Genomic DNA, 17420 nt, shown 5'->3' with positions numbered 1-17420 from the left:
CTTAGAGTATAGCTTGCCACACTAGATTCGAAAGGTTAATCTTAGTGTTGGTTCTACAATCTACATACAGCAAAGGCCAAAGATATCATTTCATCAGATATATCCTAGAAGTTGGAAGATGCAGACTAGAACATTTGACTATTGAATAGTTTTTCTACTAAGTGGGATGCTTATAAAAAATCATAGACGCTCATGGCACTGGAGATATTGGTAAATCATATGGACGCTCAAATCACCTACGTAACCTGAGGCTCATGCAAAATCTTTTCTTCGACTTGTGCCAAGAGAATTTTCTGAACCATCAAAAGCAGTATATTCTGATTCGAAGGGAATTAAGCTGAAAAAGGTATATTCTGATTCGAAGGGACTTAAGCTGAAAAAGGAGTGGCACTATTTCTCGTCATCGATGAAAATTGTGAACAAAAGAAAAGATAATGTCAGATTCAAAAGGAAGTAATGGTACAAAACTTTTCGGAGGCTACTACTTCACGGCTGTAACACTTGATGCCTTTTGTATGCTCTGAGTATCATCCATTTCTGCGCTTTTTCCCTTTGAAGATCTGGTTCTCAAAAGACCTTAGAAAATCCATATCTGCGTTTCCATTTGTCAGCTGCAGGTGGTGCATTTCTCTCCATTCAATAGATCTTGAAAATAAAGTTCCATATCAAGTTACAGGTTCAGCAGCGACCACAGCGCATACAACTTTAATGGAGAGTGCCAAAATGGTCCACAAAATTCCTCATCTCGGTGCACTTTTCATATGAAATGCCTACTTTCTGTTCAAAATCGTCCACCTGTCTAGATATGAAGTAAAACCTCGACCACAAGATGCTTTATACTCAGCATCACCTGTAAAGGTACTTAATCTTGGGTTATAACCGTAAAAACATCAGCAAAAGATGCTCTGTCATAATGGAAGAGGGAAGGTACCTATAAATCAAAACGCCTTTTGCATTACGATTTTCCAAAAGGTGGCACCGTATTTGAAGCTACAAACATGGATTGATTACAATTTCGGTCCTATGCAATAACATGAAAATAGCATTCGCAAACTACCAGACTGGCTTGAGGAGTAGGGTGCCTCTTGATAGCATCGGTGCTGTAAACTCCTTCGACAGAGTAGAACAGTGGAAAATGAGCTGAAGAGACTAAAATCAGTAGGATAAAAGTGATGATGATCTCGCCAGTCAAAGGGCCAATGGACCCTTTTGCATCTTGTATAGGCAGTTTATAGCTTTATGGAGCTTTGTTGCTTTTAATGCAACAGTGCATCTATCTTTGCGCTTTAATGAAAAAAAAAAAAAATGCTTTCCCACTGTATTATGGATTGACTAGGCCCACTTGATCCTGCATTAATGTACAGATAGAGACTGAAAAAGCCCACGTCTGCCAGGGAAAGAAGAAAATCGAAGCGCAATACCGCTTTCTAACATAACAAAGGTACTTATTAGAATTATTAAGAGTTCGTAATATTGGAAATTTCCTATAATATGGGCTTACATTAATTAATTGATTTTTTATTTTAAATAATCGGGTTAATGGATATTCAAATACTTGTTGAACCCTAAAGTGATTTGATTGAATTGTGTATTGGCATTTATTGATAACGAGCCTAGTTGAGCAACAAAGTATAGGCAATTTTGTTTAACTGCAGTTGACATGCTGTTGATTAGGGTTTGCTAGATCCCCTCTCTAGCCTATAAAAGGGTAAGTTATGCTTTAATCTCATTGAAAGCTGCTATATCGAAATAGGTCATAGAGAGGAAGATTTGGCATTCCGATAAATCCTTGATTATCAGAGTAATCTACTTTTGTTCAAGTGAAGCAATGGCTCAAACATGTATGTTTTAATTCCGTTATATTTATTGATCTCGGTGTTTTACAATCATATATTGATCTGTTATTTGTTCTTAATTGATTAATTGTTCATGAGAATAATTTTCTACATGTGGTATCAGAGCCAATCGTATATGATTGTAGAACCCAAAAAAAATTTTATGGACAAATTCGAAATCCTCCTCTTTGAACCGAATATGGGCATTAGTTTTTTGTGTAATTTTTTTGCTTGATCAATCCTGTAACCATAGGGCTTTTGTTCTACATGTCGAGATCTTTCCAACCATTTATAATTTGCATAATTTCGTTGAGAATTGAGAGAGAATTTTAGATTTGAAATTCTAGGGTTTATACGTGAAAAAGTTCTACATTTTGCAAATTACTTGCAATTGATTGATGTTTGTTGTAAACCGTTGTATGGGTATTGTTATATATTTATTTTAGTATCCTTTTGTTGTATTAAATTGAGTTTTTAGGGTTTAAATTTAAGAAAACCGAATTTTCGGCCATGGGAAGTTTAGATCCGAAACTTTGAAGCTTGTATGTGGTGGATTTAGTTGGTTTTTCTTCATTTAATTAAATATAGTTAATTAAATTGATGTTATAAACAAAACCCATGAGGAAATTTCATCAAAAACCATGTTAATTTGTGCCTTCGGAGCTTCGGGTCGAAACACGACCCTGTTTGCTGCAAATTCGTGACCCGGCTGGAGGTTGAAGAAGACCTCCAGCCGAGCCTGGGCCTGAATATGGGCTTTTGCCCATATTTATTTTAATTTCGTAGGCTAATTTCGTAGCCCATTTCATGGGCCAATTTTAAATTAAAGGGGAGATGGGCTTCTCCATTACATGGGCCATTTACAATTTAAAAGCAGTGGGCCGTGTGAGGGTTTAGGACTCGCGGGTCTGGCCCACGGTCTGATTAGGGTTGCTCGCGAATCCTGGGCCCGCAGGAGTCCGAAATATTTAACTAATATTATAATAATAATAATAATAATAAAATAATAATTTAAAAAGATTGTGGCAAAAATTGTTGTTTGAAAAAGTGCAATATGATCATTGGAAGCACATGTTGTAAAGTGTTTCATATTGTTTGATGAATTTTGGGCATAAATTTTGGAGTTCCCTATTGATAAAAGATTAATATATACAATTGATCGCCCAAAGGGAGTTATTGTGTATATTAATTTGGAAAATAGCATGAAGTTTAATTCCCATATTTAAAAGATGGGATGTATAATTGAAAAATATTTATCTGCCTAAAGGGGATAAATGTTTTGAAAATTATATGTAATTCCCCTCTATGTTGATATTATGGAGATGTATGATTTAAAGGATTTGTCTGCCCAAAGGGGATGGATTCTTGACAATTATATGTAATTCTCCTTATTGTTACTTTATAAATTTCATGCTGGAAAAAATAATTGTGCATTATACACTCTGTCCAAAGGGGAGTTTATAACGTACTAATTATTTTTGTTGAGTTGCTTATTGCCCATAATTGATCTTATTGCATTATGTGTGTCAAACAATTATCTTAACTGTAAATAACAACAATGACACGGTTAAAATGTTAACTAGATCAAACTTTAAGAGATAGAAGCAAGATATAGAGTTTGTTTTGGGCATCGTTGATATGGACTTGGCTTTACATGAGGATGAACTTGCCAGGCCCAATGATCAAAGTACTATAGATGAAAAGGCCCATTATGCTAGATGGGAAAAATCTAATCGACTGAGCCTTATTGCTATGAAGAGGTCCATTGCTGAGCATCTTATTAGTAGTTTGCCAGAAGATACAAATGCCAGATAGTTCTTTGAAGTAGTGAAAGAAAGATATAGAGTCTCAGATAAGGCTGAAACTAGGAACTTGCTGAGTGAGTTAACGAACATGAGATATGATGCTGCTATGGTGTTAGAGAATTTATACTGAAGATAGTCCACATTCAGTCCAAACTTAAGGTCCATGAAATTGTTTTTTCTGAAAATTATATTGTACATCACGCCTTAAATGTTTTCCTAGCTGAATTTAGCCAGATTAAGACTGCTTATAGCGCTCAGAATGAGACATGGAGTGTTAACGCCTTGATTACTAAGTGTGTGACTGAGGAAGAGAAATTAAAGAAGGAAAAGTATGAGTCTGCCCACTTAACTATTAATGCCAAGTTGAGTTCTTCTTGAGGCAAATGGAAGCCTAAAGGGTCAAATGCTCATGGTCCAAAGAAAGGCAAGACTATAAGAGAAATGGGAACTATGGGAGAAATGGAGATAAGGAGTTTAAATGTTTTCACGGTAAGAAGTAGGGTCACAAGAGAGCGAATTGCTACAAATTCCAAGCTTGGCTAAAAACAAGAAAAGAAAGTCACCAAGGGTCTCACAAATCTAAGGAGTCCAAGTCTGAGGGAGTCAAAGCTTAAAGTTGGAAACAATACTGGAGTTGATGTGGAGCGCATAGGGACAATTGTTTTGAATTTAGATTCTGGTTTTCAGCTTATCTTGAACAATGTCTTTTATGTTTCTAATTTTAGGAGAAACTTAGTATCTCTTTCTTTGCTTGACAAAGTTGGATATTGTCTTCATTTTGCGAATAAAAGAGTGGATTTGAGTTATGATTATAGAATTATTGGGAATTGTGTTTTGTCTAATGGATTATATCGATTATTCTTATCTCCCAATAGACCATATTGCTCTTTTAATGTTGAGAATGTTGTTGCTAAGAGATCTTTAATCAAAGATAGATCTTCATTGTTATGGCATACGCAATTGGGGCATATCTCCAAAGAAAGGGTAAAGCGACTTATCAAGACTGATATTCTTCCTCCTATTGACTTAGATGATACTGAGACTTGTATTGATTGTGTAAGGGGAAAATTAACTAAAACCAAGAAGAAAGGCGCTACTCGTAGTCAAAATCTATTGGAGATAATTCAAAAAAATCTTAGTGGGCCATACTCTATCACCTTGTGTGGAAATAAGTACTTCATCACGTTCATTGATGATTTCTCCCATTATTATTATGTTTATCTAATTAAGGAGAAGACTGATACACTTGAAATGTTCAAAGTGTTTCGTACTGAAGTTGAGAAACAATTGGGAAAAATTATCAAGATTGTCAGGTCTGATCGCAGTGATGAGTATTATGGGCAATATACTGAGGCTGAACAGCAAAAGGAACCATTTGCAAAATATTTGTAGGACTGTGGTATTGTTGCTCAATATACAATGCCTGGGAGTCCTGATCATAATGGTGTAGCTGAACGACGAAATCGTACACTCATGGAGATGAAACGAAGTATGATGGACAGTTCTAATTTGCCTGAATACTAATGGGATGATGCGATTAAAACAACTTATATTTTGAATCGTGTACCTAGTAAATCGGTGCCGAAAACACCTTTTGAATTGTGGACATGGAGGAAACCAAGCTAGAATCATTTACGAGTTTGGGTTGTCCTGTAGAGGTGAAAATTTATGATCCTTTTCAGAAGAAGATGGAATCCAGGACTACTAGATGTTACTTTATTGGATATCCTGATCATTCTAAAAGGTATAGATTCTATTGTCCTACTAGGCACTAGAATCGTTAAATCTCAAACTGCCAAATTTCTGGAATTAGATGTTGCTAAAAAGAGTTTCTCTCAATCTTTTGAAAGGGAAGAACCAAACAATACGGTCTCTATTCCATTGCCCATCTTGCATGATGATTTTATGCGAGATCCCAGCAGAGTGGAAATTCAGCAAGAAGCAAATACCGAAAATATGACGGTAGATCCTCCCATTACAAATGAAATTTCCCAAATGAATGATGCAGCTCTAGAAATGCCTATGCGAAGATCACAGCGACAAAGAAGACCAAGACCTCTAAATGATTATCATGTCTATCTTGGAGAAGTTGATTTTGACATTGAAAGTATAGTTGATCCGACGACCTTCAAAAAAAATCTTAATAGTGATCATGTAGATAAATGGTTAGGAGCAATGAATGATGAGATGATGTCTATGTCAACTAATCAAGTGTGGAAACTAGTTGATTTACCTGATGGGCATAAACCAATCGGTTGCAAATGAGTATTCAAAACCAAGAAAGACAATAAGGGCAACATTGAGAGATTCAAGGCAAGGTTAGTCACAAAAGGGTACACACAGAAAGAATGTATTGATTATACTGAAGTCTTTTCCCCAATGTCCACTAAAAACTCTTTTCGGATAATCATGGCATTGGTGGCTCATTTCGACTTAGAGCTTTACCAAATGGATGTCAAGACAGCTTTTCTAAATGGAGATTTGGATGAAGAAGTATATATGCAACAACCTGAAGGGTTTAAAGAAGCCGGAAAGGAACATATGGTGTGCAAACTTCAAAGGTCCATCTATGGTCTCAAACAAGCATCACGTCAATGGTACTTAAAATTTCACAAATATGTGAGATCATTTGGTTTTGAAGAAAACAAGTTTGACCAATGCATCTACATGAAAGTAAGTGGGAGTAAATATATTTTCTTGGTACTTTATGTAGATGACATTTTACTTGCTAGCAGTAATATTGATCTCTTGAATGACACGAATTTTTTTTCTATCTACAAAATTTGATATGAAAGATCTTGGGCAAGCAACTTTTGTTCTAGGCATTGAGATTCATCGTGACAGATCTAAGAAGGTTCTTGGGTTATCTTAGAAAAGTTATATAGATCGTGTTTTGAAAAGATTCAATATGCAAACTTGTAAGTCAGGTGCAGCTCCTGTTGTGAAAGGAGATAAATTAAGCATAGATCAATGCCCCAAGAATGATGTTGAAAAATAAATCATGAAAAATATTCCTTATGCTAGTGCAGTTGGCAGTCTTATGTATGCACAAGTATGTACTAGACCTGATATTGCTTTTGTTGTGAATACTCTTGGAAGATATCTGTTGAATCCAGGTCAGGAACATTGGGTTGCAGCTAAAAAAGTGATGAGACATCTACAACGAACAAAATACTTTATGCTCGTGTATAGCAGAGTAGAGGACCTAAAGGTGATTGGATATTCAGATGCTGATTTTGCTAGTTGTTCAGATGATAGAAAATCAACTTCTGGATATATTTTTATGATGGCTGGAGGTGCTATTTCTTGGAAGAGCACAAAGCAAACCTTGATTACAAACTCTACAATGTATGCTGAGCTTGTAGCGTGCTACGGTGCGTCAATTCAAGCAGTTTGGCTTAGAAATTTGATCTCAGAATTGCGAGTCGTGGACTCTATTGTTAGACCTATGGTGATCTACTGTGACAACACTGCAGCTGTGATTTATTCCAAGCATGACAAGATTAGTAATGCGTCCAAATACACGGAAATCAAATATTATATTGTTAAGGACTTAGTAAAAAATGGAGACATTGTAATTAAAAATATCAGAATTGAGTCCATGCTGGCTGATCCTCTAACAAAAGGCTTACAACCCATTTTGTTTAAAGAACGTGTAAAGAATATGGGTGTTTTAGATTCTTTTGATTTCTTTTATTAGTGGGAGTTATACAAATTGTATTTCTGGATACTATGGTTATATGCAGACTGATAATGCTTTTATAATGTTAATTAAAGCATTTATTTTGATAATTGTTGTTGTCGATTCTATTGTTATCTTTTCTCCTGTTGACTAAGAAATGGAAGTAGAAAACAGTATCTTTGACTGGATATCACTGATTATGAGATCTCATGTTGAATTGTGACATAGTCGTGCAATTTCATGTTGTTTAGAAATTGCATTAATGTAGTTTCATGTCGTTAAGAAATTGCATTGAGGACCGATAAGAAATGGTGTATATTTTGATCACATGTTGGCACTATTTCTTACTACACTACTAGGCCATGATCCATGAAAATATAATACTTATTATATGTGATTATGGAAGGTCTTGTGTTGTGGCATTTTCATAACACATTAATCTCCATAGTCCTATACTGAGGTTATATAGGATTGGATTGATATTGAGATGTCATTATTGGAATATTATTTTTTAAAAGTTGTGGCCACATAAAATAAAATTTTCAGTTATTAACTCGATAGTGTCTTTTTCAAATATATATATATTTTTTCAAAATAAAATAAGTTAATTAATGTAGCCCAAGTGGGAGAAAGTTGGAAATTTCCTATAAAATGGGCTTACATTAATTAATTAATTTTATATTTTAAATAATCGGGTTAATGGATATTCCAATATTTGTTGAACCCTAAAATGATCTGATTGAATTTGGTATTGGCATCTATTGATAACAGGCCTAGTTGACCAGCAAAGTGTAGGCAATTGTGTTTAACTGAACCCCGTAATGGGAATGACCCAGTTGACATGCTATTGATTAGAGTTTGTTAGGTCTCCTTTCTAGCCTATAAAATGGTAGATTATAACTATTAGTTGCTTTAATCCCATTGAAAGCTGCTATATCGAAATAGGTTATCATAGAGAGGAAGATCTGGCATTCCGATAGATCTCTGATTATTATAGTGATCTACTTTTGTTCAAGTAAAGTAATGGCTCAAACAGGTGCACTTTAATTCCGATGTATTTATTGATTTTGGTTTTTTACAATCATATATAGATATGTTATTTGTTCTTAATTGATTAATTGTTCATGAGAATAATTTTCTACACATAAAGCATCAATCTCCACAACAGTTATGAATTAACATTTCCACCATTTCCAAGAGCTTAACTCTAAGAAGAATCTGACCAAAAAAACAACTCTAAGAAGAAACTTATAAGACTTCAATATACACACTTCCAATCGAAGTTTTTCTGTACACAACTATTCTATCAAGCATGATGGTCTGCTGTTTCTGGGCAATCACTATCCTGCCTCATGAAAGTAAAGATATCGGCCAACTGCTAATACATTTACCACTTCAGCCTAAAAAGGTGAATCCAATATCATCTAATTCTTTGTTCAGGTCACTCTGTAAAAACCATTGGTGTTCAAGGGTGCAGCCTTTAATACAGACTCAATATGCTCTTGGGACAGCTGCTTCCACAAATGGATTCGAATATAGCACAGATAAAGTGATATCGCATAATTGTCGTCACATCATAAGTCGAGCTCCATCCAAAGCCTCTCCTTCTCCCTGTGTTAGGAACTGTCTCCACACCTTTAACATATAAGAGTGCTTGAAGTTTGTAGAGAAAGCACACTGCACTCTTGTCCATGTAAAATAGCAAGGACAAGAAAAGCTTGAAATTACATTTGCAAGCAAAGAAAGGCGGAGACTGCTTCAGAAGCTTTATTAGTGCCACCAGGACTTAGGAAGTTTTGAATCCCAGTCCTCAATTACCTCGCCCGACAAAAAGAGGAAAAAGAAACAAAAACGTTAAAAGCCTCTCTCTCTAACGATCCATGAGCGTGTAAAATTTTTGAAGTTTCTTAGAACTAGTTTCTTTATTTCAGCCATGCCCTTCAACAGGTGAAAATAGCAGTGCGTGTTGATTCAGTAATTGTTGCACCATAGCTCCCATCCCATGCTTGATCAGAGAAGAGGCCATGAGCGAACCGTGATTAAGATTCACAAGTTCTGTCTCTGCAGGAGAAGAATAAAATATATGGAAGAATATGTAGATGCAAGCGATAAGATTTGCTCAACCTAAGATCTGAGCACAGCAAAACTTGACACACAATAAAAGGAAAAATTGTTACGCTGGTAGTTTCTCCTAAAGATGTCAATTTTGTTGGTTGTTCTCAACATAATTTTGATGCTTTCAAAAACTTTGACAAAATATTGGCATCGCTGCATTAACTATGCTTACAAATAGCTACTCTCTGTTTCACATACATTTTCAAAGTCTTCCCACAGTAGGCCAGATAATTCTCCTGAGACTTTTTGATGATATCCCGCAAGTTCTTTGGTTGTTCGTGAGACTGTATTCATTGATTTCCTTCAATATATTTTAACAAAAGTCGTTATAGCTTCATTGCCTATGCTTAGAACTAGTAGAGAACTGCTTCATAGTACATCTTCATGTCCAAACCTACGCAGAGTCTACCTAGTTTTATCCTGATTTTCCAGAATGTCAGGTCTCATGGTTAAGATAACTAATGATCGAAGCTGAAAACAGTAGCAATCCACCGCTAGATCAGAAACCAGTTCTATGAGCTCTTTCAAATCATGGGTATGCACGCTCCTTCACAAAGTTTTTACATTGTTAATGATTCACAAGGAAGGAAAGATTCCCCAGATCGGAAGCCAATTCCTTGGGGTGGTTATTAGTCGAATAACCAATTGCCTTAGGATTCTAATAAGAAAGCATCCAGTCTCAAAACTTATGGGCCGGTGGACTCATTTGATGAGAACAAGATGCATGTACCTTTTCTCAACTCACATTCAACCAATACATTATCATCACCAGCATATAAACATACTCTTGCAAACTGTCATGGAACTCATAGCAAAGATTAAATACAGGTAGCTAGGGCATACAATTGTACAGCGATGCCCATCAAAGAAACCATGAAGAATCAATCCTACTCTAGCCAAGAGTTGGCTTTAGTGTTCAAACAGCACTGACCAAGACCAACTACTTGTTCGACAAGACAGCGCCACTTTCTTGCTAGCAACGGCATCATGACCATCGATCATGCATGTATTAGTTAAATTGCAAAATGCCCCAAAATCGACACTCCTACCTAGTCTAATTCCAAGGTACGCTCTTCTCCATTGGGGCAAAAAAAAAAACTACAAAACACGACAATCGACAGCGCAAGGCAATGGCCAGCAAAGTTCAATCCAATCCAGTCTAATTACTCTAGCAACAAGCACAAGCCTAATTCAAAGTGCTCTTATGGAGAGAACACAATGAATCTCCACACATTAGAATCAAAATCTAGTCAATCAAATCAGCCTCTTCGTAGAGTGAGCATTCATAAATTTGACACAAATTCATACCCCAAAATTTTCTTTTCATCTTTAGAAACAGTCATTGCCAAAAAAAACCCCAGAACTGCTCACGCGAAGGCCCACCTGACGAAGGCCGAACAATCGCGGGCCCATCAAGGTTCCGGATCGGGCCCTGATCGAATCCAGTCCGGCCCGGCGGCCGAAACCCTAGCCGGAACCTCCTCCTTCGTGCGCCCCCCTCTCCATTATAAAACCCCTCCATCATATATTTTCTCCCATCACAATCTCCGTCTCCGCCTCCGCCATCGGCACTGCTCGCTCTCGATTCTCTCTCTTCAGTCTCTCTCTCTCTCTCTCTCTCTCTCTCTCTCTCTCTCTCTCTCTTGCAAAGATCATCTCTTTTTCTTCTCTTTTCGTTTCTTCCGATTCGATTGTCAATTGCCATCTCTCCGGAAAGCCTAATATTGCAATTCCTTGATCTCGGTTACACTGGTGGGTCAACGAATCTATCGTTAGGCGACAGTGACGCCACGAGATGCGTGTACACATTCCTTACACGCATCGTCTGCCTTTAGCTCCGATCATCTTCCGTCAAGATAGGATTTTTCGGTGACAAGGCAGATAAATTCCCTTCCGTTCCCATTGATTTTTGCATTGGGTTTTTGGTTTCTTTTACGTTTCTTTTTTTTTTTTTCAACGAGGAGGTTCGGTCGCTTCCTGCGCGATGATGGATGATGAAAAGAATCATTCGGATTCCCAATGATTTCTTGTTTAACATGATATCAAACAACCAGCTACTTCTGACACATCGTGCGATTTCGATCTCCTCCATGTTTCGTGTTCTTGTTCTTGTTCTTGTTCTTGTCCGTAGGTTTTTTTGCAGATCAATTTGCAGTTTAAAAAAAAAATCAATTTTTTTTTCTTTTTTGGCGTTTGATTGAATTGGGTCTGATGAAAATGGAGCGGCTGGTGATGTGAGAAGGAAGATATTTGCTACTCTTGAATGGGTTTTCATGACCCGTCTGATGACTCCATATCCACCAAGATCTCTGAGGCCTCCATTTTCGAAATTTCGATAAATAATGAAAAAGAAGTTATATTTGATTTTATTTATACATTTTGATCTTTGTGTTTGATAAAAAGTTAGATTACTAGAGCAATAAATTTTGGAAAAATATAATAAAGGTTAATACTCCAGAAAAAGATTTTGTTGCTTCCTGAGCTCGTTCGGAAACCCATTTTTATTTTTTGTTCCTTTTTGGGTTCTGTAATTTTGATTATTATTAGGTTATGGAATTTCTTGGTTAACCGAAAAGAAAAAAAAAGTTAATAAAAAGAAACCCAATTTGAGTTTTTTTTTTTTTAATAACAACCCAATTTGAGTTCGAAAAATAGATTTCCAAATGCAACTTATTTTGGGTATAAGAAAACCTAAAATCACTATAAACCCGAAGTGCTAATAATCACACCATTGAAAGATCATAAACTAGGTAAGAACGAATGGTTAATTTTTTCTCTCGGAGTCGTGCTTAGGGTTCCCTGACATTATATGGACCACATTCAGAATAAAGATTATTAAGCTGTTAACGTTAGAAAGATCCAGATCCGGAATTCGGATAGGCGTCCCCCTAACCCAAAATTTGAGAATTCCCGATTGGGGTCCAATTGGATTAGAAACCCACTTTTTTTCGTCTATCATGGGTAATGAAATGTATACCGTTCGATCATGGATGATAGGGATTAATTCCTCACAACCTAACCATACAGGTCGATTCCCACTTTGTGATACTAAGAACTGGGTAGCCCAGTACTGAAATTGGACCGGTGCGTTCGGTCGGTTCTGGGATAGGTCACGGATTCCTTCTATTCCCTACTGATGGGAGTCTTCATCATGAAAATTAAAAAAATTGATTTTCTAATTAAGATTTGCTTTAGAAGAAAAATATAAAAAAAAAATTAAGGAATTTTGATCGGTTCGATTTCTAATGTAGAATTGGGAACCGGACTGACTCCTTGGAGAAGCACCCAAAATTTATCAGTTTGAGAATCTCAGGTTGTGGACCAGGATGGACACCCTTAATGCTTGGGTTGGACGGCAACTGTGTTCTCGAGTTCCTTCTACTCTCGAGATAAGCTTTACTCCATAGTCTCGTACTTTTAAGGGTTGACCTCGGCAGTCAAGCAAATAATCATCAGCTCCATTCTAGATCCCAGAATGATGAACACATTACTAGCTCCCCGAATTTGTTGGACCAAGGATACTGAGGTGCAAAACCTCCACAAATGACAGCTCTATTGCACACCTTATCAAGAACCTCAGTCTCTACAATGATCTCTTCCAAGGAAAAGAAGTGGAATTGCCAAGTAAAGGATAAAATTTCTTCAAAGAAACACCGTATCTTTGATATGCACGATTGGAAGATTATTCAAAAGATACAGTAGCAGTAAAAGAGTCCAATAATATAGGTAACATTGATTAATATCTCAATCACAGAAGCAGCACTGTCCGAAAACAAAAATAAACAAAACATCCTATGCTTAATTTCGACAGTTGAAAGCAAGTTCAATCAATTTATTTAAGTATTACAGTGAAAAGACGATGGAAAATAAACGAGCCCTGAAAATAGAATATCCTCGGGAGCAGTTATTGGCAAAAGCAAGAGCGCCCGCATACACGGCGCAACGGAAAGGGAGGCTTATATCTTTGATTGCTTGGCAATTTTGAACCATTCTGTATGGAAAGATCCCTCCATGTCGACCCTTTCATATGTGTGAGCACCGAAATAATCACGTTGAGCCTGGACGAGATTGGCCGGCACTCTTGACCTCCTGTAAGTATCGAAGTAAGCAAGACTGGAGGACATGCCGGGGACGCTGATGCCTGAGTTGATAGCGAGGCAGACCACTCTGCGCCAAGCAGCTTGCCGATCGATGATCTCCTTAGCGAACTCTGGATCGACAAGAAGATTTGCAAGATCTGCGTTCCTGTCGTAGGCTTGCTTAATCCTGTCCAGGAAAATGGCTCGAATAATGCATCCCCCCTTCCAAATCCTAGCCAGCTCACCCAAAGTCAGGTCCCATCCCTTCTCGACACTCTTGGCGCGTATCAAATTCATTCCCTGGGCATAACTGCAAATCTTCGATGCATAGAGAGCCCGCCTCACATCGTCAATCAGTTTCTTCTTATCAACTTCTTGATCTGCCAGAATATCACCAAAACCACCCGATTTGAATACTTCAGCAGCTTTGACCCTTTCCTCCTTTAACCCACTGAGGAACCGTGAATCTAATGAAGACGCAATTGTGGGAGCTGCGACTGACAAATCAGCAGCTTGTTGAACTGTCCATTTACCTGTTCCCTTCATGCCAGTCTTGTCCAAAACCTTATCAACCAAATATCCCTCACCCTTATCATCCTTAATTCCAAATATATCAGCAGTGATTTCAATCAAAAAGCTCAGAAGCTCCCCCTTGTTCCATTCTGAGAAGACATCTTTCAGCTCCTCGTTTGATAACTTCCCGACAGATCTCAGCACATCATATGCCTCCGAGATGAGCTGCATATCACCATACTCGATACCATTATGAACCATCTTGACGAAATTACCAGATCCACCTTTTCCGATATATGTCACACATGGTCCACTGTCTACTTGAGCTGCCACCTTGACGAGAATATCTTCAATGTACTTGTAGGCGTCAAAAGATCCTCCGGGCATCAGAGAGGGTCCATTTCTGGCACCCTCTTCACCACCAGAAACTCCCATCCCAAGGTAGAGCAAACCCAACTCTGCCATAGCCTTCTCTCTCCTCTCAGTATTCTCATACCACTCATTGCCACCATCAATTATGCAATCACCCTTCTCCATGTATGCAGAAAGTGTCTTAATGGTTTGATCTACAGGTGCCCCAGCCTTAACAAGCATAATGATGACTCGAGGTTTTTGAACTGAGTTAACAAAAGATTTGGGATCATGGAAGCCATATACGGGGAGGTTTCCTTCCACCTTAGCTCTCTCAACTGTCTCATCAACCTTTGAGGTTGTGCGATTGTAGACAGAGATGGGAAAGCCTTTCTCAGCAATATTGAGAGCTAGGTTTTGGCCCATAACAGCAAGGCCAGCGAGGCCAATTCTGGTGGGTTGCGAAGGGGCGGCCATTTTTTTACTGCATAAAGCAAAATAATGTAAGAAAATTTACAGTTAATCTCAAGAGAAAGCTAAGACATAATAACTCATTTCACCAGATCTGCTTCCTGCTCAGATTATAATGGATGAAAGTTTAATAGGCCGTGCATGCAAGAAATCATTGGTTGCCATGATGAGAATGGCCACACAAGGGTTGTTTTATGCTTCCTGTATCACCAAGGTAACCAGTCGGTCTATCATGCAGGTGGAAGTGAATACAAAATGGGATCACTAGCCTCTACTAATAATAAGTCCTTGAGTCCTCCATTAGAACCATTGTTCAAATGGTTCAAATTTAAAATGTGAAGAGAAAATCACATTTTAATCTATGCTAATAGAATAAGAAGCATCTTTTACATTTCATGTGGCAAAGCAAAGGTAGGAGTCCTACAATAAAATAAAAAAATAGAATTAGAATGTGTATGTGTATGTGAGTGTGCATGGACCCAATCTATTGGATGAGTAGATGATTTCAAGAAGCTCTAGCCCGATTAGAACATGCAACTACTTCATGGCAGGTGTGGATGTCAAAGGACTAGGGGGAACTTATGGAGGTCCACCCTACCAGTGCCGAAAGACGACTGTCGTCTGTCGTCCCAGTAGGGTTTTCAAAAAATCAACGTCTTATTTAGACTACAAAGAATCTAGACTAGACATCTCTACCAATCACAAGTGAAAACACTCATTCTCATCAGACAGGCCTAAAAATCAATGAAGCAAAGAAAGAATATGCGGAATGAAGCAAAGAAAGAGAAGGACGACATAGCAAATCATGAAAATTTTCCGCAGGACAAGAATCTGAAAATCCCCATATTCGTGGCAGAACAGAGAGAAATCAGAGGTACGGAAATCGACACACGCCTCAAATCACAAGCGACGGATCATCATCAACTCTGTCTAAAAGCTGATCAAATCCCCATTAACAGCCAAACCCAGATCACAAATCCTAAACCACGACAGACCTCCTCGGTCCAGCGGCCATCGTCGAAACCAGCCATCAAGAACCCAATTTTACCATCAAGACCGCCAGAATCGACCGACCCAGATAAACAAATCGCAGCACAAACGCCAATCACCCACACGGATCGCTACAAAACCCAAACTTCGAACCCATCAAACCCGAAGAACCAAGCTCGCCACGATCACCGATCTCCCTCTCCCTAAGATCGAATTATAGGGGGGCGAAAGGAAAGGGAAGGGAAGAGAGGGCCGAACCTGAGAAATGCCGGTTCGTTCTTGGTCTCGGCGAATCGAGGAGCGGATCGGGGGAGCCGAGTCGACGCAGACCCGCGGGAAAGAAAAGGGGCAAGTCCGAGATCTGGGTTTCGAAGAGGAGGGAGGGGAGAAAGGTAGGAGTTGAAATTCGGGAGGAAAGAATTGGTGGCGGCCAACAGCTCCCAACTACTCCCAACGCAACGACACGAACTGGGGACACGAACAGGAACGCGAGCACGAGCACGAGCACGAGCACGGAGGCGACGCTTTCGGGTGGGGCATAAAAGAAGAAGATCGCGGATGCGGGCAAGTCAAATTTGGTCACCACCTTCCGGTAGCTACGCGCCTCCGCAGAAGAAAAAAGTTAATAAATAAATAAATAGGAGAACCGTGTTGTATTTTCCTACGTACCTCACGAAATTATTGCACCGCGACACGACCTGCGTGTATACAAGGTTAACAGGGGTCAACATATTTCCTAGGTAAATTTTGAGAATCGAATTGGTGAGAACGTTCAAGCTCTCGAGATATATAGGATGAATTTCAAATTTTAAAACATGAAGAATATATTCTTACGGATAGGTTTAAGATTTGAAGTAAAATCTGTACGAAATTCAAAACCGTTCGCTCCTAAGATTTAAAACAAAATTCAAAATTAGAAATTGCTTTGCAACTTTGAGGGGTTTATTTGGAATTTCAAGTGTTGAGACCCAATAAATTGGAATTACTCGAGTTTAAAAAATAAATAAGCATAGAATTTGCCTAGACAGGTAAAATGTGTTTAGTAACCATTCTATTTTAAAAAATAATTTGATTATATATGAATCTTTTTTATTCTATTCTCGAAAATAATTTTTAGGCATTTTAAGGTGTTTGGTAATTATCCATAATTTCTATTTTTGAAATAAAATTACGTTTAATATCGTCCTCAAAATTTATAATTCAAACAATTTCTTTTAATTTTTTTAATAATTTTATTTTCTTTTTCTTTTCTCTCTTTTTCTTTAAGCTTTGGTCGGTTGGCGACCTTGGGATGATTGATGATTAGTTAGACGAGGGCCAACGACCTTGCTGACCCTCGACAAGTTTGCGCCTCATCACCAAAGCCTCGCACGACCAAGTAAGGCTCACTGGTGGCCGGAGGAGGCCCAGGCAAGGCTCAGCAATGGAAGAAGAAGAGAGAAAAAGAAGTGAAAAAGTGAAAAAAGAAATTTAGGGTGACTTAATTCGATAATTGTTTTCTTTTCGGGAACAAATAAGCATTTTTTTTTTTTTTTACTTTTTGATTCTATTCTAAATCTATCATCAAAAATAAAAAATT

At 37.9% G+C, this 17420-nt stretch overlaps 2 protein-coding genes and 2 non-coding genes across 4 annotated transcripts; 3 read left to right on the top strand and 1 right to left on the bottom strand.

The window, feature by feature from the left end:
* Window positions 1-6641: 6641 nt before the first annotated feature.
* LOC139881807 (secreted RxLR effector protein 161-like) lies at window positions 6642-7340 on the top strand. The gene has a single exon (XM_071866211.1). The coding sequence runs from the start codon at window positions 6642-6644 to the stop codon at window positions 7338-7340; it is 699 nt and encodes a 232-aa protein (XP_071722312.1).
* A 4081-nt stretch (window positions 7341-11421) lies between these two features.
* Window positions 11422-11506, top strand: LOC139881816 (small nucleolar RNA R12). The gene has a single exon (XR_011771756.1). It is a non-coding gene; the product is annotated as a small nucleolar RNA R12 (small nucleolar RNA).
* Window positions 11507-11661: 155 nt separating this feature from the next.
* Window positions 11662-11754, top strand: LOC139881815 (small nucleolar RNA SNORD24). Its single transcript, XR_011771755.1, has one exon. It is a non-coding gene; the product is annotated as a small nucleolar RNA SNORD24 (small nucleolar RNA).
* A 1639-nt stretch (window positions 11755-13393) lies between these two features.
* LOC139881812 (6-phosphogluconate dehydrogenase, decarboxylating 2) lies at window positions 13394-14857 on the bottom strand. The gene has a single exon (XM_071866221.1). The coding sequence runs from the start codon at window positions 14855-14857 to the stop codon at window positions 13394-13396; it is 1464 nt and encodes a 487-aa protein (XP_071722322.1).
* Between the last annotated feature and the right edge of the window lie 2563 nt (window positions 14858-17420).

Source organism: Rutidosis leptorrhynchoides, unplaced genomic scaffold (genome assembly GCF_046630445.1).
Source record: "Rutidosis leptorrhynchoides isolate AG116_Rl617_1_P2 unplaced genomic scaffold, CSIRO_AGI_Rlap_v1 contig20, whole genome shotgun sequence".
NCBI classification, from domain to species: Eukaryota; Viridiplantae; Streptophyta; class Magnoliopsida; order Asterales; family Asteraceae; genus Rutidosis; species Rutidosis leptorrhynchoides.
Note: the sequence above shows the minus strand (reverse complement) of the source record. Positions and strands in the feature narration are given on the sequence as shown.